This window comes from Sceloporus occidentalis, unplaced genomic scaffold, assembly GCF_023333645.1.
Source record: "Sceloporus occidentalis isolate IW3139 unplaced genomic scaffold, rSceOcc1.0.p SCAF_2, whole genome shotgun sequence".
Taxonomy (NCBI): domain Eukaryota; kingdom Metazoa; phylum Chordata; class Lepidosauria; order Squamata; family Phrynosomatidae; genus Sceloporus; species Sceloporus occidentalis.
Genome location: NW_028316982.1, coordinates 112,232,439 through 112,258,341, shown reverse-complemented (window position 1 = coordinate 112,258,341; position 25,903 = coordinate 112,232,439). Strand labels below are relative to the sequence as shown.

At 39.6% G+C, this 25,903-nt stretch overlaps 1 protein-coding gene across 2 annotated transcripts in view; it reads right to left on the bottom strand.

The window, feature by feature from the left end:
* LRIT1 (leucine rich repeat, Ig-like and transmembrane domains 1) overlaps nt 1-14,655 on the bottom strand; it is a 28,996-nt gene extending 14,341 nt beyond the window's left edge. Inside the window, exons 1-2 of one of the 2 annotated variants that reach the window (XM_089510630.1) lie at nt 14,390-14,655; nt 2,360-2,829 (exon numbers count right to left, since the gene is read on the bottom strand). In XM_089510630.1, coding sequence (XP_089366756.1) covers nt 2,360-2,829; nt 14,390-14,511 — 592 coding nt within the window. In that variant the 5' untranslated portion in view covers nt 14,512-14,655. The remainder of the gene's footprint in view (nt 1-2,359; nt 2,830-14,389) is intronic. The other variant, XM_089510631.1, reaches the window with a different exon arrangement.
* Between the last annotated feature and the right edge of the window lie 11,248 nt (nt 14,656-25,903).

The window sequence follows — 25,903 nt, the reverse complement described above, 5'->3', positions numbered from 1 at the left end:
GTGATGCCATGAGTGAGCCATTGGTGCACTACGGTGCCACAATCGTGCCACAAGAAGAACCCGCTTTTTGCGGGTTCTTTTTGCTACGTGAGGGAGCTGCACGGTTTGTCCACTGCAGCTCCCTTGCACAGCAAAACAAGGCGCCTGCAGACCACCCTTTTTGGGCAGTCTGTATCCCACCTATGTTTTGAGAAAATGTCTCTCCTAGGCTGGGAGGGGACATTGCAAACTGTCCCTACCCCACATCTCCTAGAGGGTGTGGAAGGCATTTTTAGTAACAGAAAGACACAACTCTTTATGAGGCATATATGAGTGACATGCAGCTCTTCAATATTCAAGGAGAGGATATGCAGCCCCCAGATTTGGGAAACTACCCATCCTAGTATTGAGAAATTGTAGAATCTCTTCCTTATTTTCAGTTAATGCTAGGATCTCATATTCACAGGCCCAGTGTGGTCCCCATAGGTTTGGAATTTGTCCCATAAGAGGCTCTGATCACCTCCACTCATCAAGACTTAGACCCATTACAGAAAAATCCCCAGTTATCACCATACAACCTGAGGATTTCCCTGTATATTGCTTTACTTTCCAGTCAGGAAAGCAGCTCACAGACAGCATCAACTAGCTGCTGATGACAACTCAGCTGGTACTTACAAGGTGATCTTTGCTTCTCCTGCCCCTGCCCCTGCCCTTTTGGGGCTAGATGCTTAAATGTAAATGTTCACAGACAGCATATTTCCAGTGCACAGAGTACACAAAATCTCACAGAGTACACAAAACTGCCATCTTAATCACCCTTTAAAATACAAACTAAAAATAAGTATGCTTATGTCAAAGCTACGTCAATAAACCAGAATGATTGTGTCTCTTAGCAGTGGCAATGATCTGAGAGTTCTAGCACAAAAATGGTTCATGGCATTTAATGCATGTGCACCCCTGTAGTTGACATCTGACCATCATATGGTATGCAAGGACTCTTGGGCATGGATCATGGTGGAGGATGCATGATGGTGATAGGGCAGTTAATGCTAGTATTGGTAAGTGGATGGTAACTGGGCAGAATTCCCACTCCCTTGCAGTAGAAATGACACCCAAAATGTTCTCCCTGTGACAGTTGCCATGCTCTAATCCAAGCCTTAAACTAGAGGGAAATAAAGTCTGAATAGATGTGTAGAATTCTCAGGTATAGCATTAATTTTTAGTAACAAAGCAGTAACAAAGTAATATTTCAGACACCGAGGTAAGGTGGAATGAAGTTAATTTAGTGCCGCACGGAGCAGTATTTTCTAATTACTTTATTGAGAGGGTTTTGGATGGATTTTTTTCAGGTTTTATGTCATTCTCCTATCAAGCCTGCCCTTCTCAAAGTAACTGCAAAGTAACAAGCAACAAAGCATGATTAAATAGGCCATTTTAAAATATATTGTAACAGGTAATGCTAGTGAACTCATGTCTAAGCTCTGTAGCAAGTAATGAGGATGAAATACTTTTGAAAAGGAATTGTTCCTGGGTAATCAGTGGAAAAAATTATTCCTGACTGCAGTCATATTCCTTTCAATGTGAACTGGATTCCACTGACTTTGTCTGACTCTACTCCACTAGTCCATGGACATAAATCGTATACAGATAACCTAGTGGCCAACTATACTACCCATGGGCCACACGCATCCCCTAAGACCACAACCACCACCCATTTCCATGGCCTCCTGACTACCCTGCTACATCCAGTTAGGAAAAGCTGATAAAGAGGCTGGCCAGATCACAATGGAACAAGCTTCCCACTGCCTTTCTCTTCACAATGCTTCCAGAATGCCTTATCCCATGGGGCAGCAAATGGTAACAGAGAATAGACTGCTGGATAGCAATTGGAAGGGTAAAGAGAAGGGAAACCCCATAATCAAATGTGAAGCTTACCCCCTTTCTCTCTTTTAAGAAGTACGTCCTTTGTGGAGAAAAGGAGGAACAAATCCTAGTCAACTAACAAAAACTAAATCCTATTGCAAAGGAATCTTATAGCACCTTTGAGACTAACTGGGAGACAGATGTTTGTAGCAAGCTTTCATAGACTCCGTTTATTTCATCAGATGATTCCTGTTGCCTCATTTTATAATTCCTCTTCCTCTAGCCTTGCTCTATGGTGCAGGAGGAAGCACTAGCACCATTCTGCACTTCAGAGCCATCACCATAGAGCTGTCTGTTTCATGTATTTTGGTGGCAACTTTGGAAATGGTGGGAGAAACAGGTATATCCCCTGAAGGGTTGTAGAGAGAAAATGTGTGGGCTTCCCACACATCATAAAGTTTTCTACCCTTATGGAGAATGTTTTTTTTCCTCCAGTACTATAATGAAAACATCTTACCTAAGATGATCTTAGAGTTGTCATTGGGGAAGTATGGAACTGCTTGGAGATTTGACCAGATTGCAATAAGTTCTTGAGGAAGTGTCACCAGTTTATTACTTGAGACATCTAGGTAAGTGATGTTTCGGATGGACTGTGCGGCTTCAGCTGGTATAGAGGCAAGTTCATTGTTGTGCAGATCCAACAGCCTTAGCTGAGGCATGCTCAGCAGGGCTTCCCAAGGGAACGAGGTCAAAGCATTTCCATCCAGTCTCAGTTCTTGCAACCGCCGGAGACCCCTAAAGTTAGTCACACTGAGGCTTGCCAAAGAGTTGTAGGGCATCCAAAGGAATTCCAAATTGCGGAGGGAATTGAAAGACTCCCCTGGAACTCTCCGGATGGCTGTCTTTTCTATTCGGAGTTTAAATGTGTCCACTGGGAAATTCACAGGTGTGAGTGTCATCTCTGGGTCATTGCATAGCACAACTCTGCTGAAACAAACAATGGTTGAAATTAGTTTCTAAACTTAGAAATCTGTTGTTTCTTTGGCTTATGCACCTTTTACATTTTATATTTCCTTTTTTTAATCCCCCTCCCCCTTACTATTAAGCATCACTGTACTTTATAACTTTAAAGAAATGGGTTTATTTATATGTAACATCAAATATAACTTCAACAAATTCTTCTTTGCATATCAGCTATGCTTTTCTATGACTGGGTCTTCCCTTTTCCATTGTTTCATTTCTACTGCTAAAAGCCACAATACTGCAACAGGTAGCGGAATCAGTTCCCTTTTCAAGCTACTCAGTATACAAAGAGAAGTGTGTCAGCAATAGCCCGTTGATCCATCTATGCCATTATAATCTTCTCCAGCTTGCCACATCTCTACAAGATTTGCCCAGTCTTGCTCCTGCCATTGAACGAACCTGGGAAATAATATCATGAGTGATGACATTTCAGATCTTGGGAAAGGGAAGAGATTTCAAGGGGATAAGATTCTGAAGAAGGTTTAAAGACCTATTGAGGAATATCCCTTTGTCCACAAGGGTATGTGTATCCAGGGAGAGCTAATGGACAAGTCTGGCTGGGCTCATTTTTTTTTTTACTGATATTGATGAAAGTATTTGTACTCCACCTACATCAAAGATCTCACATCAGCAATAAAAGAAGTTACACATTTAAAAAAATAATTAAATAAGCTAAAAACATATTAAACTAAAGTAATAGTTTTTTTTAATGTTTTATTTTTTAAAAAAATAAATAAAACTACATACACTTTATTTGGAATGAATTAATGAAGCCCAAAGATATTAAAGAAAAACCAAGTTTGACCTTGGTACCTACATGGCATGATTGTTGGTGCCTATCAAGCCTCCAGGGGTGCAGTGGCTCAGAAGCCCCTGTCCCATGCCCTGACACAATGTATTGCTTTCACTGGTGGGACACAGATGACCACCACCCCCCGCCAGTATATCTTAGTTATCAGCCAGACACATATGGGAAGAGGCACCCCCTCAAATATTAAGGTTCCAAGCCATATAGAGCTTTAAATGTCATCAAAAGTACCTTGAATTCGGACTGAAAATGTATTGGCAGCCAGTGTACTTCTTTTAAAATTGGCATGATATGCTGTTTCTATGGTAGTCTAGTCAGCAACTGAGGTGCTGTGTTCTACTAGCAGCTTCCAAGTATTCATCAAGGGCAGCCCTATGTAAAGTGCATTACAATAATCTAATTGGGAGGTTACCAGTGTATAGACAACTGTGGCTAGGTTATCTCTATCATGGAAAGGCCAGAACTGGCACACCAGTCAGAATTGGTTCCAAGCACTTCATACCTCAGAGTCCACTTGGGCCTTCAGTGACAAGAATTGATCCATTCCCAAGTAACGCACCTGCTCCTTTATGGGGAGTGCAACTCTACCCAGGACAGGCGTTTTGCCCAATTCCTGGACCCAAAAACCACCAATTAACAAAGCCTCCATCTTATCAGGATTCAGTTTCAGTTTACTGGTAGTATTGCAGCCCATTACAGCATCCAGGCACTAGTCCAGTGCCTGCATAACGCCAGCTGACTCTCATGACAAAGGCAAGTAGAGCTGAGTGTCATCAGCATATTGATGGCACCCCATTCCAAACCCACTTATGAGCTTACCCACTGGTTTTATGTTGATATTGAACATTATGAAGGATAAGATGAAACCCTGTAGCACCCTGAACAGGAAACCCTCAATGCTACGCTCTGGAACTGGCCCGCTAGATAGGAATGGAACCATTGCAGAACAATACCTCCTACTCCCATCCCACGGAGCTAGACCATTAAGATACTATGATCAATGGTATGAAAATCCCCTGAGAGGTCAAGGGAGATCAACAGGTCTTTCCCTAGATCAAGTCATCAATTAGATCAGCTAAAGCCATTTCAGTGTCATACCCTGGAATGAAAGCAGACTGAAATATGTTTCCTTCAAGAATACGTGAAGTTGCCCAGCTGCCACACTTTGCCCCAAAATGGGATATTTGCAATCTGGTGGTAATTTTCATATAGTTTGAGATCCAGGGAGGTCCTCCTCCGGAAAGCATATACCATAACCTCCTTCAAGGCAGCAGGCACTCCCGCCTAATGTAATGAAGTATTTACCACCCATTGGACCCACCTAGTCAGCCCATCCCTGCTAATTTTATCAGCCAAAATAAAAGGTCAAGCTTACATGTGGTGGGCTGAACTGCTTTAAGCATCTTGTCCATATCATGAGGCCTCAGTTGTTAGATCACAAGTAGACAATATGTTGCTATGGAAACTAGAATTCTCACATGGGGGCTGTACAGTTTTCACTGCTAAAGTGTTTATGCTAATCTCTCCCATTCCAGCATCCTCCATATGGGGTGGACTACAACACCCACCATCCACAGCCAGGTCATTTTTTTCTGCCTGGGGATTATACGAGTTGCGTTCTGACACATTTTATCTGTGTCAACTGACATGCCCAGGTTGAAGAAGGATGGCTTATACTATGCTTCAAACACCTATATTCAGTTTTAAATTTCCAGTGGTCTCTCCTTCAAAGAAAGCCAAACCTGGGTAAGTGCTGCTGGGCACAGAATTGTGTGGTGTACAGGATGATGCCCAAATAGCAAAACCACTGTGTAATTTGATGGCATTTATCGTGCTTGGTTTTTGTGCTTTTCAATAACTATAATCTTATATTCAGGTGAAAAAGTCACCCTTTTTAAAACAAACAGATCTGTACCTTTGCCTAGCACACCTAGTACATCATGCTTTCTCACCGGCCACCATTGGATTCCAGAATCCCCTTCCTAGGAAAGCTAGGATGTCCCCCATTTGCTGTCAACATGCAAAGACATTTTTTAAAAATTCCAACAGGCTTTGAAAACTAAAGGAACTGAAAGAAATGGACAGACTTACAATGCTGTTAAATAATAGGTCTGAAAATGAGTGGAAAAAAGAATGGTATCCAGTACTTAAATTCTGGGGGGAATCACTCGACATCAAGAAAGAACTGTTGATATAATTTATGACGAGATGTTATCAGGGTATAAAATGCGGTTATAGAATGTAAGAATATAAGAGTTTTTAAATATTAAGGGTAACCTTTAATGGTATGGAAGATACGTTAACAGTGTTTAATATGCTTGTCTATGTGTTATATGTGTTTAATTGTACATGGTTTTTTTTCTTTTATGTGTAAAATGTATAATTGTTATAAGGATAATAATAATTTAAAAAAAGAAAGAAAACTAAAGGTTTCTAAACAAAGGGCCTTTAAGAGTGTGCTGCACTGTTTTAATTGTACCATTTAAAAAAACAACACAGCTTTTAAACCTTTCTAACTGTACTGCTTTTAGCATTCTTAATACAGCTCGCCCTCCTCATCTGTGAGGAATCCATTCCGAACCCACCCAACTCACATATGGGAAAAAGAGCATATGCTCAATCCCCATAGAAATTAATGGGGCACGTGCTTGTGGCGGTGCACAGGGTGCGCGGTGCAAGTACTGTCCCCATTATTTCTGCTGGGGTTGCTTTCCACATAAGCTCAAAGCCACGGAAGGCAAGACCGCCTATAAGGAGGGTCGACTGTAGTTTTATTCCTTTTTTAAATGTTTTTTGTATGTTTTAGCAACACTGTACTTGCTTTAATTTGTAAGCCAACTTGTTCCTGGTTCTGGGAGGAAAGCAGGGTATAAATAAAGTTAACAGTGACATGGTACAGACCTCCCAAAAAGGGAGGCCTGCCAGCGCCTTTTTCCCCCCACAAGGAAGCCACAGCTGCCAAATGGCGCAGCTTCCCTGCGGAGGAAAAAGAACCCATGAAAAGTGGGTTCTTTTTGTGCCACCATTGTGATGTCTGAGTGCACCAATAGTGCACTCGTGACGTCACAAGTACGGCGCGACGTGCGGATGCTATGAATCCGTCACTTACCAATAGTAGCACCCATATACATGGGCACTGCCATTGTTACAGCGCCGCGCCATACTACAGTTAGGGACCATACAGTCCTTTAACCCTAGTACACCACCAGCATGGCACTTTAGCACCATGTGTACCAGGCCAATGATAATCAAGGATAATATAGCAGTATTAGTAGTCATTGTCATAGTCATAATAATGACAATAATACATACTAAACCAGTTTAGGAATCACTATCTGTATCCAAACTTTTTTTTTTTTTTTTTTTTTTTTTTTTGGCCCCTTAAAGATATACTGTATGTCACAATAAATGTGTTACTTTATAAAGGGCTACGGGAGTCCTTTCTGCAAAAACAAATACTTGACTAAACCTTTATAAAAGTCATAGGTTATATTATTCAATACAATGCCATGCCAGTTCCAAGTTTATGAAGAGCCACAGACAGCATACCTTCTCCTCCTCCACTTGTCCATTTGCTTACTCTGGGCATGTAGTATTTGATGAATGGGGGAATAGCAGCAGGAGCAGAGAGCACCTTTTGTCAATAGTGGGCCCCTCCTGATGAGATGTAGGTCTTCAAAAGTACCCATCATTACCAATGACCCAACCCAATAAATAGGAATTTATTCTTGGTCCCCTGACATCCAAAGTGAAAGGATAGAAACCCAAATATTACTATAGTCTAGTCTGCACTGCAAAAATAATGCCGTTTGACACTGTTTTAACTGTCATGACTCAAGATATGGAATTCTGGGATTTGTAATTTGTTGTGGACCAGAGCTCTCTGACAGAGATAGCTAAATATCTCACAAAACTACAAATCCCAGAATACCATAGCATTGAGCCATGAGAATTAAAGCAGTTTCTGTAGTGTAGGTTAAATCCATGTTTGCTTAGAAGCTAGCCCTATTGAATCCAAATACATACGATTAGGATCACAGGCTTTAACTCAATTAATAGAAGCAATAGTAGCTGAAAAGGCTTAAACTTGGCTTGTTCCTGCTAATTATTTCAGTTAGACTACATGGATAGAGAATATATAAACTTCCAAATGTTGCTGGACTGAAACTCTTATCATCCTTTATCATTGGATCTGCTAGATAGGTATTATGGAAATTACAGTACAATAATCCAATTGATGGACACAACTGCCCCTAAGCATTCCCTCCCAAGAAGTGGAGCAAAGTGAGCCCCCTGTTTCACTATGGAGCTGGTGGTGATGAAATGAGAGTGACAGAGACTAGAGGGGTGATGGCAGAAGACTTGGAGTGAGTCTGACTGAACACTGGGTAGAACTCATTAGAAAGCTAACACCATGTCAATAGTGGCAGTGAAGAAATTTACTTCACTGGACTTTATCACACATGAGGAATTTCTCTTAATTTCGAATAAAAAGAAAGTGAGGCCAGAACGTATTCACGTGAATTTGCTAGTTCAGCGAATTTGCGTGTGGTAGTCTATCACGCAATAACGTGAAACCCCATGATTGCGCTCGGACTGACTTCCCATTGCCTGAATTTGCGTGTAGTGGGTTATCACGCAATAACGTTAAACTCCATGATTGTGTTCAGATTGCCATTGGATTATACTTCCAATTTCCCTTGTCTGATAAACTCCTCTGCCACCATTGTATCTGCAAAGTGTCTTGAGTAGTTAGGAGCCTTTTACATTTTGGCCCACAAGAAGAAAATAAAGACTACGCAAGAGCTTGCTGTGAAGAATGTGCAATACACTTTACAGACAAAATTGCTCAGATCCATTCTGACTTTGATGCTATAGTTGAAGCAGATCCAATGGATGTAATCTTGGTGCCTGCTTTGTTATGAGTTATGCTCAATAAATATGAATATTATGAGAGCCAGTGTGGTGTAGTGGTTTGAACATTGGACTTTGGAGACCAGGGTTTGAACTGCGTTTTTGCAATGTAAACCTACTGGATGACCTTGGGCAAGTCACACTCTTTCAGCCTCTGAAGATGGCAATGGCAAATTCTCTCTGAAGAAACTTGCCAAGAAAACCCAATGCCATAAGCCAGAAATAACTTGAAGGCATAAAACAACAGCAAAATCCGTAAGATTGGAAGGCTGTTGCAGAAATTATTAAGAAAGTTTACTGGACAGGTAGGGTGGAGGATTGAACCCTGTCCACCTTATTCTAAAAGTGCAAACTGGAAGTTGAACTCCAACCCACCACCCACCCTGGACAAGTGAATGGTTTCTTGATGAAATAAATCAGGTCTTAACTGTATTGCTTACCTCCATAGAATGGAAACCTGCTGAACTGGCTCAGACTTCTATGATTCTATGATTCTAAGACTGGAACACCCCCATTGTGAGGCATCCTGCAGTCAGTTGAGCAAACCTATCTGGCTTTGAAAGAAGGTAAATATCTATACTGATTTTCTTTGTCCTTTGTACACAACTCTATTGTTTGATCTAGCCCAGACCAGTTAAGAGTCCTTGAGTCCTTATCAGTACCCAAATGCCATGTTCACCTCTGGTCTTTGCAAATTTTTTAGAATAAAATTAAGGTTTTATCCCACACAAACAAGTTCACTTCTCTTTTAGGAGACCAGCCCCCATGTTTTATATATATATACACACACACACACACACACAGAGAGAGAGAGAGAGAGAGAACTTTTTTTTTACCTTCTCCCATCTCTTAGACCTATTGTTCTCTCTGAGACCTGCCTTCTCCAGTCACCTTCTCCAGTCACCATCTTAGAATCAGAGGGTGAGAAAAACCATGTGTTTATGTTAGTCTGTAGTCTCTTAAATTTAGCTATGCCCTTCTTAGATTGGTTGTTCTGTCCCCCATGTTGTTTAACATTTACATTAAACCACTGGGAGAGTTCAGCTGGAATTTTGGGGTGCAGTGTCACCAGTATGCGGTTGACATATAACTCTATCTCTGCTTTCCATCTGATTCCAAGGAAGCTCTACTGAACCAACATATGCTGTCAGTAATGGATATGATGAAGGCAAATAAATTGAAACTTAGGAGTTTATCACACTCCTTAACTTCCACCATGCTCCCGTCGCCCAGAGTCATCTGTCTGTGATGGGAGCTTCCTGGTGGGATCATGGATGGTGCTATTAAAGGGGAACGCTTCCTAAGCATTCTCGTAATTGTTTAAAAAAGAACACTTTTTAATAACAATTTAATCCATTATTTAAAAAGGGCCCTTTTAAAAACAATTACGAGAACGCTTCCATGTTGAAAACGGAAGCGTTCTCCTTTAACAGCACTATCCGCAATCCCACCAGGAGGCTCCCGTTGCAGATGGATGACGCTGGGGCGATGGGAGCAGGGTGGAAGGTAAGAAGTGTGATAAACTCCATAATCTAGACAAGACAGAGATGCTCCTGGTCAGTTGAATGGCAGATCAGGGAATAGAGAATCTCAGGCACACAGCTTGGGTGTTCTCCTGGACTTACTCCTGGATAACCCAGGTTTCAGCAGTGGCCAGGAGTGCATTTGTATAGCTAAAAATAGTGTGCCAGTTTCACTCATTCCTTGAGATGTCAGATTTGGCTACAGTGACACATGCCTTGATTTGGAATACCATGATGCACTCTTTGTGGGGCTGCCTTTGGAAACTGTTCAGAAACTTAAGCAGGTTCAAACTGTGGTGGCCAGAATGCTGACCAGGGCCAGTTACAGGAAGCATATAACTCCCTTGTTGAAACACCTTCACTAGCTACTAGTGCATTTCTGAACGCAGTTTAAAATGCTTGTCATGACCTATAAAGTCCTGTACAGCTTAGGTCCAGACTATCTGAAAGACTATATCTCCTCATACAAACCTGCAAGAATTCTAAGGTAATCAGGGGGAGGCTTTCCTTTGGTGCAACCACCATCACAGGTTTGCTTGGTGAGAGCCTTTTCAGTGACTGCTCTCACCCTCTGGAATGCCTTTCCCTTGCCAAGGATGATTTTATATTTATATTTTATATGATGTGTGTTTTACTTATGTTTGGCCCGGAACAGATGAGCCAAATGTGCTCTGCTGGTGCCTATACTAGGGTTAGGGCCCGCGCACCAACTGCATGGTCCCTAACCCTAGCATAGCATGGCGGTGGAGTAATGGTGGCATCCTGTCCATATGGGTGCCCCTATTTTGATGTAAGCAACACACAGTGTCCACACATCACCATGCATCGTTTACGTCACAAGTGCGCCAGTGGCACACTTGCGATGTCACTACGGTGCCGCGAAAAGAACCTGAAAACACTGGGTTCTTTTTACTCCTGAGGGACGGTGCATGGTTTGGGGGCTGCACCGTCCCTCCAGAGTTAAAATGGGCGAATGTAGACCACCGTTTTGCAGTGGTGTGTACTGCCCCTTTTTTAACTTTTGTAGTTTTAATGTAACTATATACTATTTTAATGAGCTTATTTAAATTGTTTTTATATTGTTATTGTTAGGTTTTTAATCAATTTTATCTGTGAGCTGCCTTGGGAGAAAAGTGGCAAAATAAATAAATAAATAAATAAATAAATAAATAAATAAATAAATAAATAAAGGCCACATGTTCCTTATCCCATCCCTAGGATCCACAATCCCTCTCAATCAGGACTCATCTCTTGATATGCTCAACATGACCTTGCAGCTATACATTGATAGGGAACACTGGTGGTGTATGTGAAGCAGTCTTACTGGGAGGCTTCATTGCCATCACTGTCTTCTCACTAAGAAATCCCTGTTTAGCTTCCAAAAGCCCCAAGGTTCCACATTACAATAATTCATTGTCTTAAAAGTTTGCAATTTATTTGTGCCTGGTTGAAAAATCCCAAATCCATCCCTTTACATAATCCCCATACTTTTATCACTAAAGCCACGTAGCTACCAAGGCTGCAATGCTATGAAAGAAGTAAAGCCATAATGTTTCTGGGCAAGCATGAGGGGGAGGAGGAGGGAGATTATGCCACATGGGTGTTAAGCTACCATCTCTAGTCAAGGTTGCAAGTGTTGTGTCTCCACCCACCCACCCATTCGAGGAATAAATACTTAAGATGATTCAACAGAGAAAAGAAGCAAAATACAGTACCCATAATTTTTAAAACCCTTGAGATACAAACTGAAAGTTATCACACTACGATACCAGTTGTATAGAGGGATAGCCTTGCTCTGTGTTCCCATTCTTTACTGAGTTATTCATCAGGTAACAGACCAGGGACTCTTCTTTGTTTGCCCCATCCTCTCGTATTCCCTGCCTGTTGCCAGGTGAATAGAATCTTATGAAAAAGAGATATTGCCATTTGTTAAATTATCAATGTCACTATTGTCCTCTTTCTTACTTGTTGGCCTGTTGCTGTTTCAGTCATATTTTGGTGGTTTTTCTATTATACTGAATAATGCTTTAGTATGATACATAGCAGCTTCTTTTAGCAGATAATGTGTCTGTAAATTCGTCCTTTAAAGAATTAATGAATTTGAAATATTTGTATTCATCTTTCAAAGTACTAAGGGCAGAAAAAGCACTGTCCAACATCCTGCAATTCTGAGAATGACATTTCAAGAATTGGAATCCGGTTTGGGCTTATTATGCGGAAAGAAGCAGAACTGAATTCCGCTAGCCAAGGCCACAAGCTACAGAGCACAGGCTCACTTCATCCTAGTACAGTCTCCCTGATGGCTTCTCTTTTCTTTCCTTCCTGCAAGTGCATCATTACAATTTATTTTTGGGAGGATAAATGCACTTCAGACACTGTGATGTGTTTTTCCTATGAATGTGTGTTTTTAATTTGGAAAAAGCAATATATTGGACTATGATGGCTATTAATCCACATTGGCTGGCTTTTTGAGAAGCTGCCGTTCAAGATATAAAGAAAGCATCAGATTGGAGAAATCTTGTTTCATATATGTAAATTCTTAGAGTTGGAAAAAACTGCTCTAAGTATTGGCACTGAGACCTAAAACACTGACTGAAATGATCTCTTTCCAATGTGTGTCTAACCTCCTTTTTAACATTCTCTGGAGATGTTAAAGATATTCTTGGGACAGCTTGCTTCAAGGCCTACCTCTTTAGGTAGGCAGATGTTCTTAACATTTAGAATGCATTTAGCTATATTCATCTAGGCTCTAGAGTATAGAATTCAGATACATTGCTGTGTTAGTCTATAATAACAGTATGCAAAAGAGTCTTATAGCACCACTGAAATTAACTGTAAAAGAATAAATTTTACTATGTTCGTCTAGAATATAGTGATATATATTCTAGCTGTCACCAAAATAAGTGACAATATATAGGATCATGGGATTGACATGCAAATTAAACATAGCTCTCATTTAGTTCCTAGAACAGCAACTACAGAATATTTATATAACCAACTGGCTTCTTTGTAAGAAAACCCACTCTGCAAAATTTGGTCAGCATCTGTACTTTAGAGCAAGTTATTATTATTTTTGAGTTGTCAAAGATCCATATTACATGCCATATTTAAAGTTCTATTAATTCTCTTATTTATAGTACTATGTTGGAAATCTACCCTGCATGTTCCACATGTTGTGCACATGTATGTGTATATGTGTATATGTAGGAGCTGTGAATGTGAGCTGCGAACAAGTCACAAGTTCAATGAAGTATTATCACAACAGCCCTAGACAACCTCATTCAGATCATTATAACCCAAGGGAAGGACTTCACCTCTTAGGTGGAGATAACAATTCTGACCAGTCTTATAGCATCATGCATATGGAGCATTTTCAACCAACATCAAAATGTTTTGATATAGACAAATACTGCATGCAACATCCAGTGAAGTCCTGCATATATTTCCCAAGATTGCTATGGTGAAAAATTAAATGTACCAATGCAAATCAACAAAGAATCTCACTTTCCTACAAATCCGCTTGGCTACCCAGCATGTTTAGTCCCCCCCCCCCCCCCATGTGCACATTTTGCTGTAGGCTTGCTAGTTACTTAACTAAATATTTTGAATTAACATTAGCCATAATAGACATATTTGCCCTAGAGAAAAATGAAAACATCTGTGCTGCTCTTGTAACATTGTTTAAGTGAAAATAGTACTTAAGTAAAACACAGCTTGGAGTAACAGTTGATCTTTTTTTAAAAAAAAAAAACATTTAGCTGCAAGATCGGTAATAAAATATAATATACAGAATCTGTCTGTCTGGCTGGCTGGCTAAATTAAATAATGTTTAATCCTTTTTAAAAAATAAAAGTCCATAATTATTTTAGTGGCAGTCCAAAGCGTTTTCTTTCAAAATGATACCTTAACATGCTTTCACCCCCCCCCCCAAAAAAAACCCTCAGTTTTGGTTTTCACCATTCCATTTTCTCCAACATTGCACTAATGTTAATTATATTGCTTCTGCCTTGATATATAGAAGATCACTAAATGCCATCTCTGAAATCAGATTACAGTGTGCTCCACAGCTAATCCCACAGCACATAAAGCCTTGGTACAAGTGATTGGGAAAATAACATTTGCAGCTATGAGCTACAGAATGACCCATGTCTACTTGGGGTTTCTGCTTAGGCAGCATACTAGACACATATTTCCCCCCCCCCAAAAAAAAACCCTCCACAAAACTATGTTTTAAACCCCCTGACTGAAAAATAAAACAAATATACATGTGCAAGCTTACCTTGCTTTTGTTCCTTCATTGATACTTTGGAAAGAGCAGCTACACTGGGAAGGACAAGAGCAGAGAGCCAATGGTAGCCCCCCAAATATTAAGCAACAAACTAAGCCCAGCGTGATCCACATCGCTGCCTGGACATGAGAATGGCACCAAGCTTCTAGATAAAGTGGAAGAGGTTTTTCTTTATTGTTTTATCCATGGGACCGGTCACATCTTGTTAACTTGCCTTCGTTTTCTGTCGCGCAGTGATCTTCCAGCCTGTGCTGAAGCCATCAGATAAAAACGGATAGGCAGGGGATTAAGGATGGGGTTATTTTCATGTAGGTGCTTATTGCGTCCTGGAATCACAGACAGAGGGGTGAGAGAAGACTGAAAACAATGTCCCTACAGAAGATTGATTTTTGGAGCTGGAACAAAAATTATCCTTTCTTGTCCGTATATGTATTATGAGCCATATAGCCATTCTTTTCTCAGGAATTCAGCCTCCAAGAGTGGTTTACAGTGATGTATGACCTGAAGCCACGGCATGACTTGAAGATGTTCCAGTGCTGTTCTTTTTAAAAGCAACATATAATTATCAGAATGGAATATAGACCATGTGCAATTCCTGTATCGGAGACAGCTAGAAAGAATGCTAGGTTGGTAGGATAATAATTACAGGTTTTATGCCATATTAACAGGCTTAGAAAGAAAAGTATCCCAACAGATTTAAATTTTTTAAAAAAACTTTATTGCAGTATTTATATTATTGAACTTAGGGCCAGTACATATTGGCATAAAATGTCAGTTCCAGCCATCTTGGGGGCGTGGTGTACGTACGACACATGCTCCCATGATGCCTAGAAGCTGAATTCACACCGCCTGGCTGCCCACACAGCAGCAGGCTTCTGGGTGCTATGGCGGCATGGCATTTAGACGTCACATGCCACTGGAGCTCAATAAAGCTGTGGTGGGGTAGAAAAAGCTGTCTTTTTGCCGACACAAAAAGGAGTGGCATTTATTACAACCCATTACTGAGCAGCAGTTAAATAAAGTATTATGGCTTCCCAGTCCTTTTCCCATTTAGCCATATCTTTTTTGTTTACTAATGCTGTGAATCTATCTAATTCTTCCATTACAAGTATTTTGTTTCGCCAATCCTCTATAGTTGGGTGAAAGGTAATTTCCACTTCTTTGCTCTTATCCTTCTGGCTGCGGATATCAAATATAATAATATTTTCCCAAAATTTCCTTTCTTCATCAAGAAATGTTTAACAGATATATTTCTGGCAGTAAATCAAAATCAATTTTTCACATCAACTTAATTTCCAAATGAATCTTTACCCAAAAAGGCTTTATACATGGACAATGCCGCCACATGTGCAAGTATGTACCCATTTCCTTTTGGCATCCTCAACAACAGTTATCTTTTAATTTATCATTTTTTTCTATCAAGCATGGTGTTTGATACCATCTATTTACAACTTTAAAATAGTTTTCTTTTAATGATTGTGCTACAGTAAAAAAAATTGTTTTTAATCTTGCATTTTCCCATTTTCCAAGTCTATGCCGTACCCCAACTCCTGTGCCCATTTTATCATGGAGTCCTTGATTTCCACTTCTTCTAAAGATCTTTTCAGTAATATAGATTTTGCTTAATAACTTTTTCTCTTCCTCATCCATTAATATAATACACAAATGTCTGGTATGATGGGTATAAACGGGACAAAGTCTTTAATGAACATTTATTAAGAAAAACATTAATCAATAATTAGCTAAATGTAAAAAAAAATGTTTTACATTGGGCTTCCCCTTTGGGTATCTCCACAAAGGCAAATGGGAGAAAGGCCAGAAGTGGTTCACGTAAAGAGATATATTGATCCATGATAATGAAGGAAACGTCAACTTAAGATCGAAAAATGAAATTGCAACTAGAATAAGTCCTCACATGAATTGGTTGAACTATATTCAACTTAAAGAAAGATTTATAAAGGATGAGAGTATATTTGGTTTTGAGAGAGAAGATAACAAAGTAAAATTACTTGTTTTCAAAAACCACTGGACCAACCCTCCCCTCTACTGGCCTTCATGTTAAAAGAAAAAAACTGCCAGAATCAAATAAGTATTTGCCTGCTAAGAGCAAGGTAGTAAGCCTCCTTTAGAAAGGAATTCCAGAGACTGGGAACAACCAACAAAAAGGCTTTCTCTTGTATCTTGAAATGTGTTTGTAAAAATAACAGAACAAGAACAGAGCCTTCTTGAAACATTCCAAAGCCTTGGTGATAGCAGAAAAATATGGTCTTTTGAATAACCCATACCCAAGACATGTAGGCTTTGTGGGATTTTAACTGGGCTGAGTAACTCACTAGTAGCCAGTCAAGCTTGCTGTAACAAGGAAGCCATGTGCTCCCTCTAAATTGACTCAGTACCATACTCCCCATCTATCCCAATTTGGTAAGGACAGTCTGGATTAATCCTATGTTGCCCAACTTTTCTGCTGCTTTAAAAATGTCCAGTTTCTCTCTTAAAACATTCTGTATACAAAAGATTTTAAAGTCTCCTGCTTGCATGATTCAAGGCCAAACCCTTGAATCTGGTCCAGAATGTCTTCACAATGCCTTCACCCAGTTAGTGGCATCTTACCCATAACCTGCATTTTAAACATTCATTTTTGCTGTGGGTTTTCAGCGATGACAGGTGGCTGTCTTTTTACTCACGGTCCCAATTCATTGCTCTGTGCCATCATTCTAAGGTCAGAACAAGACATCCAGCTTTGATTGCATGCCTGGGTTTCTCATTATGAACTCGGCAGCCCAGAATATTCTGGCAATTGTAGATAAGCCCCATAGCTGCAGGAACGCATGAAGCTGAGATGCTACTATGTGTTCCACCACTTTGTCCCAAAATGGCATGCTAGAAATTGGCAATAATTATCAAGTACAGTGGGATTCAAAAAGAATTTTTTTAAAAAAGAAGAAGAAAAGAAACAATAAAATAAATGTCTTGTTATTTCAGCCATGGTGGAACTTTGCCTTGCTGAAGAGTGATTTTTATAACTTGTTTACCCGTTCAACAAGTCCGTACTCACACAACTCAGCACACAATTTTTTTTTTAATTCAGGAAAAATAAAGTTGTAATAAATACATGGTATTTTTTACCTTCTGAAAATCCTGTCTACATCATTGCTCTGTACAAATTTTTTAAAAATATCAATTATTACTGAACAGAATAATGAGGAACTTGGCATTCTTTTTATTGAACTTTGATTGATCACTGCACTTTATTGAACTTTGCACTTGCCAGATTCTAATCCAATTATGTTTTAAATTACTTTCTCATTGAATAAGGTTTAAACTTTTCATGCTGAAATCTGCAATACTTTCTTCTATCTTTTTTTGACAGAACTTTATCTAAGCAACCAATTAGTTGGTACAGACAAAGGGTTTCATATTACAGGAGAAGAGGGCACACCTACGCCAGTGTGCAGAAACAGAGGAATGGATGGTACTTCTAATAAGATATAAGATACCTAACAGATGTACAGACAGGCCAAAATAAAGCTGCTTCAGGTCACGTTGGAGGTATGCTGTTTAAATGATGCATGTGTCCTAAGAAGCACAAACAGCTATGCCTGCCAGAATTTTGTAAGTTCTTTGGCAGCTATTTCCTTTGTTTCATCCTTCACATCCTTTGATACATGCCCCTAAGTTTTACCCTTGACTTATCCATGGATCATATCAAAATCCATAATTTTGGCCCCAGAGCCTGCCCTTGACTTATACTTGAGATTGACTTATTGCCAAATATATATGGTAGCTTATTCTGCTTGTGCAGTTTTTGATAGGTTGATTAGTTTTGTTTTGTTTCTTTTCAATTTTATAGATGGATATTTACTGTGTATTTTATTGAATGTGTAAAGCTGTGTCTAGAACCGATTTTGGTGAGTGAAGTATAATCTGGAAGCCTTAGAAATAATTAAGAATTAAAGCTCACTGGCTTTGCCTATGAACCCTTCACACCACATAGTTATAGCACTATGATTCCACCTAGACTGCCATGGTTCCAGCCTATGAGGTTCTGGGATTTGTAGTTTGGTAGGGGAGTTTCACATTCAAAGGCGCGTTACAAACCGCCATAAGGGACGTCCTCAGGACGTCCTAGGTTTAAAAAGGGGTGTCACTTCTTGATGCCCCCAAGCCTAATACGTCCTGAGGACATACAAGATGGTGGCGCCCCATCTACATGGGGGCTGCCATGATGGTGTCACGAACGTGGCGCCTCCAAACGAGGCGGCGCATACGTGATGCCGTCACGCCGTGCGAGGGCGCTTAGTGTGCCCTTTTGTCGGAGCAGGAAGGAGCTCCGAAACGGAGCTCCTTCCTGGTCTTGCGTCGCTGGGTGCAGCCTTTAGATGGCTGCGCCCAGTGACGCAGAGGAGAAAGGGGCCAAGCGGCCCCTTTCTCCTCCTCCCCACTGCCGCGGGGTGTCCTTGGGGCTTGAAGCCTCAAGGACACCCCTTTCCAGGCCTTGGGGAAGTGGCCTTTTTCTGTTTCCCCGCGGCCTGGAAAGCGGTGGATCGGGGCCTCAGCGGCTGCCGCTCTGGCCACTGAGGACCTGATCTGGGGGGAAAGGGGCAGAGGCAGGCTGCCGCTTTTAGGCGGTCTGTAACGCGCCTTAGTGAGCTCCTCTACTACCCCCTCACCCCCAAACTACAAACCCCAGGATTCCATAGGATGCAGCCATGGCAATTAAAGTGGAACCATACTGCTATAATTGTGAACAAGACCTCGCACAGTTTCAAAAAATATGCATTTCACTTCTGTTCCTATGTGAACTTTATTTAGGAAAAAATGAATTTAGTTACTTGTTTTTAATCCTGACATTCTTGTCAAATTCAACACATACTGTCTAAAAAATCATAAACTAAAACAGAATAGCAATTAATCGGAACAATTAAAAATAGCAAAAAGTTACCAAGACTTAACAGGAAAAAGGAAACTAGCTCAAATTAAAATATGAAAAATACAAACACTTAAAACCCCTAAGAACAAAACACAGGAAAAACTAAGAGAAGAAATTATGTAAATGTCACTCATAGATCTTACTAAAGCTGCATAATATCCGGCTCTAACATTCCTTTTTGGGGAGTATAGAAGCAAAGCTAACTCATGTAAATCAAATCATTTTGGACTAATATGTTCTGGGTCCAGATGACAACCTGGTGGCAGCATTCTGTATCAGCTGATGTTTCTAAACAGTTTTCAAGAACAATTCTATGGAGAGTGTCTTATCATAATCATGTCTGGAAGGAACTAGACCATGAAGGTAACATATCTGTGATAAAATCATACAGTCACACTTAGTTGACTTTATTGTGGCACAGTATTTCAAACCAGAAAGCCTGGCTTCAGAAGTCATTATGGCAACCACAGCATTGCTCTTGAAGCTAGATGCTAGTGTGTGTTCATGTTAAATGGCTATATTGGTATATAGCGATATATTTAAAATAGTAATTCATTATGCAGCTGAGCTGAAACACATAGTTGCATGGGATAGTATGGATAACAACATTTTTGGCCAAATACTAACACACATCAACTACGACTGCACTTTTTGATTGTGACGTGTGTGCATTATATTGAAATTTGAGATTACTGATCATCACCACTACCCATGCAGCCTCAGCATATGGACACACTAATGGATGTTTCCAGCATCTTTACTGTCACCCTAAGTACAGATAATCGCAGCATAATCCCACTACTCTCCCCATTCCCTTTCTCATACATCACTGCTGGTATGAAAGAACAAAAATGAAATCCGAGCTTTGATATGGTCAGCATTTGTAAACAGAAGATTTATTTGGTCATCCTACCATCCATGCTAACAAATTTCTGTTGGGGGGGATGTATTTAATAGGTTTAGTCCCAGATAAGACAAATGTATATGACTGCCAATGTTCAGTAATTCTGAGAGTTGTAGTGCAAAACTTCTGGAGAACCAACGGTTGAGAACCATTGTCTTAAAACGATAAAAGTAGTGTTATCTATACTAGCTGGGACTTCTGAGAGATGAAGTTCAAAACATCTGGAGGAGCAAAGGCTAAGACCCACCATTTTGAGAAATCCATCAAGGGTAGGATAGGAGAAAGCAAAATAAAACAATAAATAGAGTTGATGTAGAAGCTCCTAATGCTCACTTCTATGCCTGAAGTTCTATTTCTGCAGTCATTGTGGAAACTCCATGTGCTGTTTATTTCTCTGTACCCAGAAGAAAAGGGAAATGACCTTAGTGAAATTAGGAAGAAAATAAAGCCTAAGTGTAACAATCTACAGATAGATCTATAAAGAAATAAGAAGGGTCTATCTGTCTCTCTATTTCTCCTCCCCTATCTGACTGGGTCAGATCACTCAGTGTATGTTTCTTTCACTGAGAAAACAAAAATAATGGACACAGATTATTTATATGACTTTAAAGCAGACAATGAAGACATTTAAATAGTTTAAGATTTTCCATAACTTTAGTCATTAGTCAGAATGAAGACTGCAGTCAAAAAAATCAGAAGATGTCTAGGATTTGGAAGGACAGCAATGAAAAAAGTAGACAAGATCATCAAGTGTAAATATATCACTGAATACCAAAGTCAGGATTTTCCATGCCATTATATTTCCAATTTCTATGTATGGTTTTGAAAGCAGGACAGTGAAGAAAGCTGTTAAGAGAATCAGCTCATTTGAAATGTGTGCTAGAGGAGAGTTCTACAGAAACGATAGGCTGCCAAAAAGACAAATAAATGGGTCCTAGAGTAAATCAATCTTGAATTCTCCCTAGAACCCAGGGTTACTAAATTCAGACTGTCATACTCATGAGAAGACAAGACTCACTAGAAAAGACAATAAGGTACCTTGATAAGGCAGAAGGCCGTAGGAAAAGGGGAAAACCTACTCAATCAAGGAAATTACAGGTCTAAGTATGCAAGACCTGAGCAGAGCAACTGATGACAGGGTGACTTGGAGGTCTCTCATTCATAGGGTCACCATAAGTCAAAGTCAACTTCACAGCAATTAATGACAACAGATTTTGGGAGGCCAATTTTACTCAGCCATACATATGTATGCCCTATGCTCTTTTATCTACATGGTAAGGTAACGGATCTTTGAAACAAGTACTCAAGACTTGTAAGCAGCCCATAAGCCACAGAGTCTAGCTTTACCAGAAGTCCTGGTGGTTGAGATGGTGGGCATAATGTAATTCATCTCAAGTTTGGGGTTTGGCCCCAAATTTGCTGGCTGAGATAAAGGAAAAGGTATTCCCTCATCATCTTCCACAGAGAATGACTGTCCACCAGGCTGTACAGCCCTCTTCCAGAATCTGCCAATTGGGGCAGCTGTTAAATGGTAACACCAGCTTTACTCCAGTTTGTGTAGTAGTAAGAATTAGTAACATTAATTTAACTATGACAGTTGAAACCACTGATACTTTAAAAAAAAAAACTCCTGAAACAAAAGAAAAGCAGTGAGAGTCTCCGTTGGTATAAAAATGAGCACATTGCAGCTGGCTGCTGAAATGATTTCATTAGTCAAGTGTATCATGCCAAAGCTTCTGAAAGGACACATCTTGAAAAGTGGCAAATCCTTCCTCACTGATACAAGCCTGAGCACACATTAATGCATTGTGTCATCTGGAATTGGATTTTGCACTTAAGGCTGATGAAGAAAGCTCCTCCAGACCTATAGGACTTAAGTCATTAAGTAGAACTACTAGGTGTACTGTGGAAATAAAGGAAACATTGAGGTATTTTGGCATGGAATATTAAAGCCTCTCAGAACTGGTTTGTCAGGGTAGTGGGACTTAAAAGCTACTTAACTGAAATTTTTAGTTGACTGATGAGCTACCACCATTTTTATTTTTTCCCTCATTCTTTGCATCTGATCATTAGGCTCACTGTTGTTGCTGTTGTTGTTATATCCATAAATTGGGGAGTAGAGAAAGACTGCAATCTAAAGCAAGTGCTAAGAATGAGTAAATCAATCAACTCCACTTTCATCCACATTCAGATTTTTAATCCACATATTGCTCCTATATTCTTCTTAATATGAAATAATTTGTAATTTTGACATTCTTCAAAAATAAACTGAAACAAAAAATCTCTTCTAGTTGCAGCGGCATTATTCTATTCTATTTTAGTATAATATATTATAGTATTATATTCTATAATTCATAATTCTATAGGTATGGGTATTTCCAGTATGAAGAAGAACATGGTGCAAAGATGAGGTGTCCCTCAGGTGAAGTGGAGTGGAGTAACCTTAATTCTGAATTTATCTGATTGATACACAGAGATTCAGGGTTTAAAGAGTTAAGCTCTCAAAGCCTTGATGAATGAATATATTCATTTTGACTTCTCCAAAAATGTAAATCTGAATTTTTTTCTATCCTGAATATGTAGCCATTAGTAACTCTAAGTAATTTCTTACCAAAAATAAACGAGAACACAATTCTCACCCATCTCTATGGGACACTTGTGTATCTACAGTGAGTCTGAGGGGACATGAAACACCAGCACTGAAGGGGAAAGCAAGTCTTGGAACTGCTCAGTGGATGGATTTTTTAAAAATCAGGATTTGGGGCAAATATTTCATGAAGATTTCTTCGTGCAGCTGCAGAGAAAAGGAAGGAGACACTGAAGACATGAGGTGAGGCAGAGGAAAGAAGGGAAGACAGGTCAAGAAGTGTAGTGGGGAAGATGCACGGAGCAATAGAATTAGATACAAGGTGAGCCAAAGAACAAAGGAAGAAGATGTAGTTTGTACGTTTGTTCTTATTTTGCTAAGCATTTTCTCCTGTGAATCAGATGGTGATCACTCTTAGGGGCTTCCTGTGATATTTTCTGAATCTGATGGATATTTTCTTGATCTGAACTTTTTGCCATCAGTTAAAAAAAAACACTGATGGAACAAACAAAAACTATAATGAACAACATTAGACATGCACAACAAAAAGTTGCCGTTGTTGTTGTTATATCAGGAATGAGCACACACACTTTACATGGTTCCCCTCTGCCTATTAATCATACCAACAACCCTGTAAAATGGATTTGGTGAGTAGTGATGGGTCAGGGTTACACAGTAAATTCAATGATCAAGCATTCCAAATCCAGCATGATAAATATTGCTTTATACTGTTTCTTTCAGAACAGTAGTTAGTCTTTAAAAAACAAAAAAGTCCCATGTTTGACACATAAAGGCAGAAAAAAGGCAGTGATTAATATATTGGATTTACATAATTAGAATGCAAATTAAATGCATCAGAATAATTTGCATGGCATGCAAATTGCATGGCTAATTTTAAGCGACTGAAATATGAGAACCCTAGCATTCTCATTCCAAGGCAGATTCTGCAGCCCTCAGTTCTTCCAGATGCACTGGAACATCCATTTTTTTTTTGTCTAGAAAAGGTGAATTAGCTCCATGGAAGTATATGAATTGATTCCATGGAAATGGGAATTTTTTAAAAATAAGTTATGGGAGGGACTCAGTTTTGACATCAAAAATATCCATTTTTTTTACCTCCATCACCAGCACAGGAAGAGTGGCAGTGAGCTCAGCTAGTCAACATATTTTAGTGTCTGAAGATTGCTGAGAATGGTTTAAATAAAAATGATGCACAATTGCACTCTAGACTGTGAGCACAGCACTTCATTTCTGTGTTATGGCTTGCCACTGCTGCTTCTCCTTGGTTCTTTGGTGCCCCTCCTGGTGGTCTACTGCTTGCATTACAACTGATCTTGGCCAACACAACATCACTGCCAGCCACACCATGATATATTGAGTGCCACGTAAAAGCATGACCTTAATTCTGCTCCCAACTGATTGTAAAAAAAGTGATGTCTCCATGGTAGTAATGAGATGGGCAAGTAGTATGAAAGCAAATCGACATATTACAGAAGGATCTGTTATAATGGTCCTCTTTAAGATGACAGTTTCTATGCACAAAGAGTTTTTACCATAAGGAAACAATGCAATACGTGAATGTCCACTTCTGGTCTGAAATGGTATAGTCAGCACTCAGGAAGGGCTATGCTACACGATGTTTTGGAATGTGTAGTTCAGACTTCACTGCTGAAGAGATGGTATTTTTGGTTCATACATCATGAAGAGGAAATACAATCCATGGTTTTTATTTTCTAGTCCTTTCTTCTTTTCTTGTTTTTAGCACTGTCTAAAGAGGGGTGCAGTGGCTCAGTGTTTAAGACACTGGCCCATGATGATTGCAAGGTTGGCAGATTGGCAGTTCAAGACCCAAGAGCCACATGACAGAGTGAGCTCCCGTCACTAGTCCCAGCTTCTGCCAACCTAGCAGTTCAAAAGCATGTAAAAGTGCAAGTAGATAAATAAATACCACATGCTAGGAAGGTAGCAGTGTTCTGTGCAGTCATGCTGGCCACACGATGACAGGTCATCTTTGACATCACTGGGTCCCTCAGCTACGTAACTGAGATGAGTACCTCCCCCTACAGTCAGGCATGTCAAAGGGGAAATCTTTACCTTTAAAGAAGGGAACTTTTATATCCAGTGATATTCTTAGCCTCTTTTGGATACTATATTTTACCCAATATTAAGGCCATTCTGGTCATCCAAATTTTCGTGGCTATATTGTTTGTCTGGGTCTTGGAATTTGGAACCATTTCACTTGCATCTCATCACTTGTGTATTTGGGTCAGTTATTATCTCTCAGTCTGACCTAACAGAATTCTATGAGAACAAAGTGGGAAAGAAGAGAAAGCCATCTGTGCCCCCTTCTGCTCCTTAGAGAAGAGGCAGTATATAAGTGTAATTAAGATAAAACATTCTTCTGGAATTTGTTTCATCCATATCACTGTGTGGGGTATTGTGACACCTCTTGCTCATATCATGCCAAAAGTAACTTCATCTGTCCAACTAGAAGTTCCTTGGACTGTATGAAGAAATATTGAGGATCACTTGTTTTAGCTGAGGGCATTTCATCTGTCTTAGTATGCTGCTACTTATTGTTGTTATCATTGTTATTACCATCATCATTATCATTATCATTATCATTATCATTATCATTATCATTATTATAATAACACCTTTTGCTGAATCTGGGAATACTTTACAAAGGTTAAAAGTTAAAAAAGATACAACTAAAATACCTTTAAATGTTTAACCTTGCTTTTGATGCAGATTGTTTGTTGATACTACATTTTACCCAATAGTGAGGCCTTTCTGTTCCCAAATTGGAGGACTTGACTTTTCACAATCTAACTCTTATCTCCTTCAACTCATATCCTGTTATTTTCCAGGGAGTCTTTCAAAAATCAGGAACAGGGATGGACAGATCAATTTCACATCATTTTGGTTTCATTTCATTTCTAGTTTCCTGGATTTAAATTAATTTCTTTTTACTTCCACTTCAGTTTGCCAATTGATTTTCAAAGTTAGCATGATAAGTCATGCATATTTTTGTTAACATTTCTATATATGCTAATAATATATGTATATTATTGTAGTTTGTTG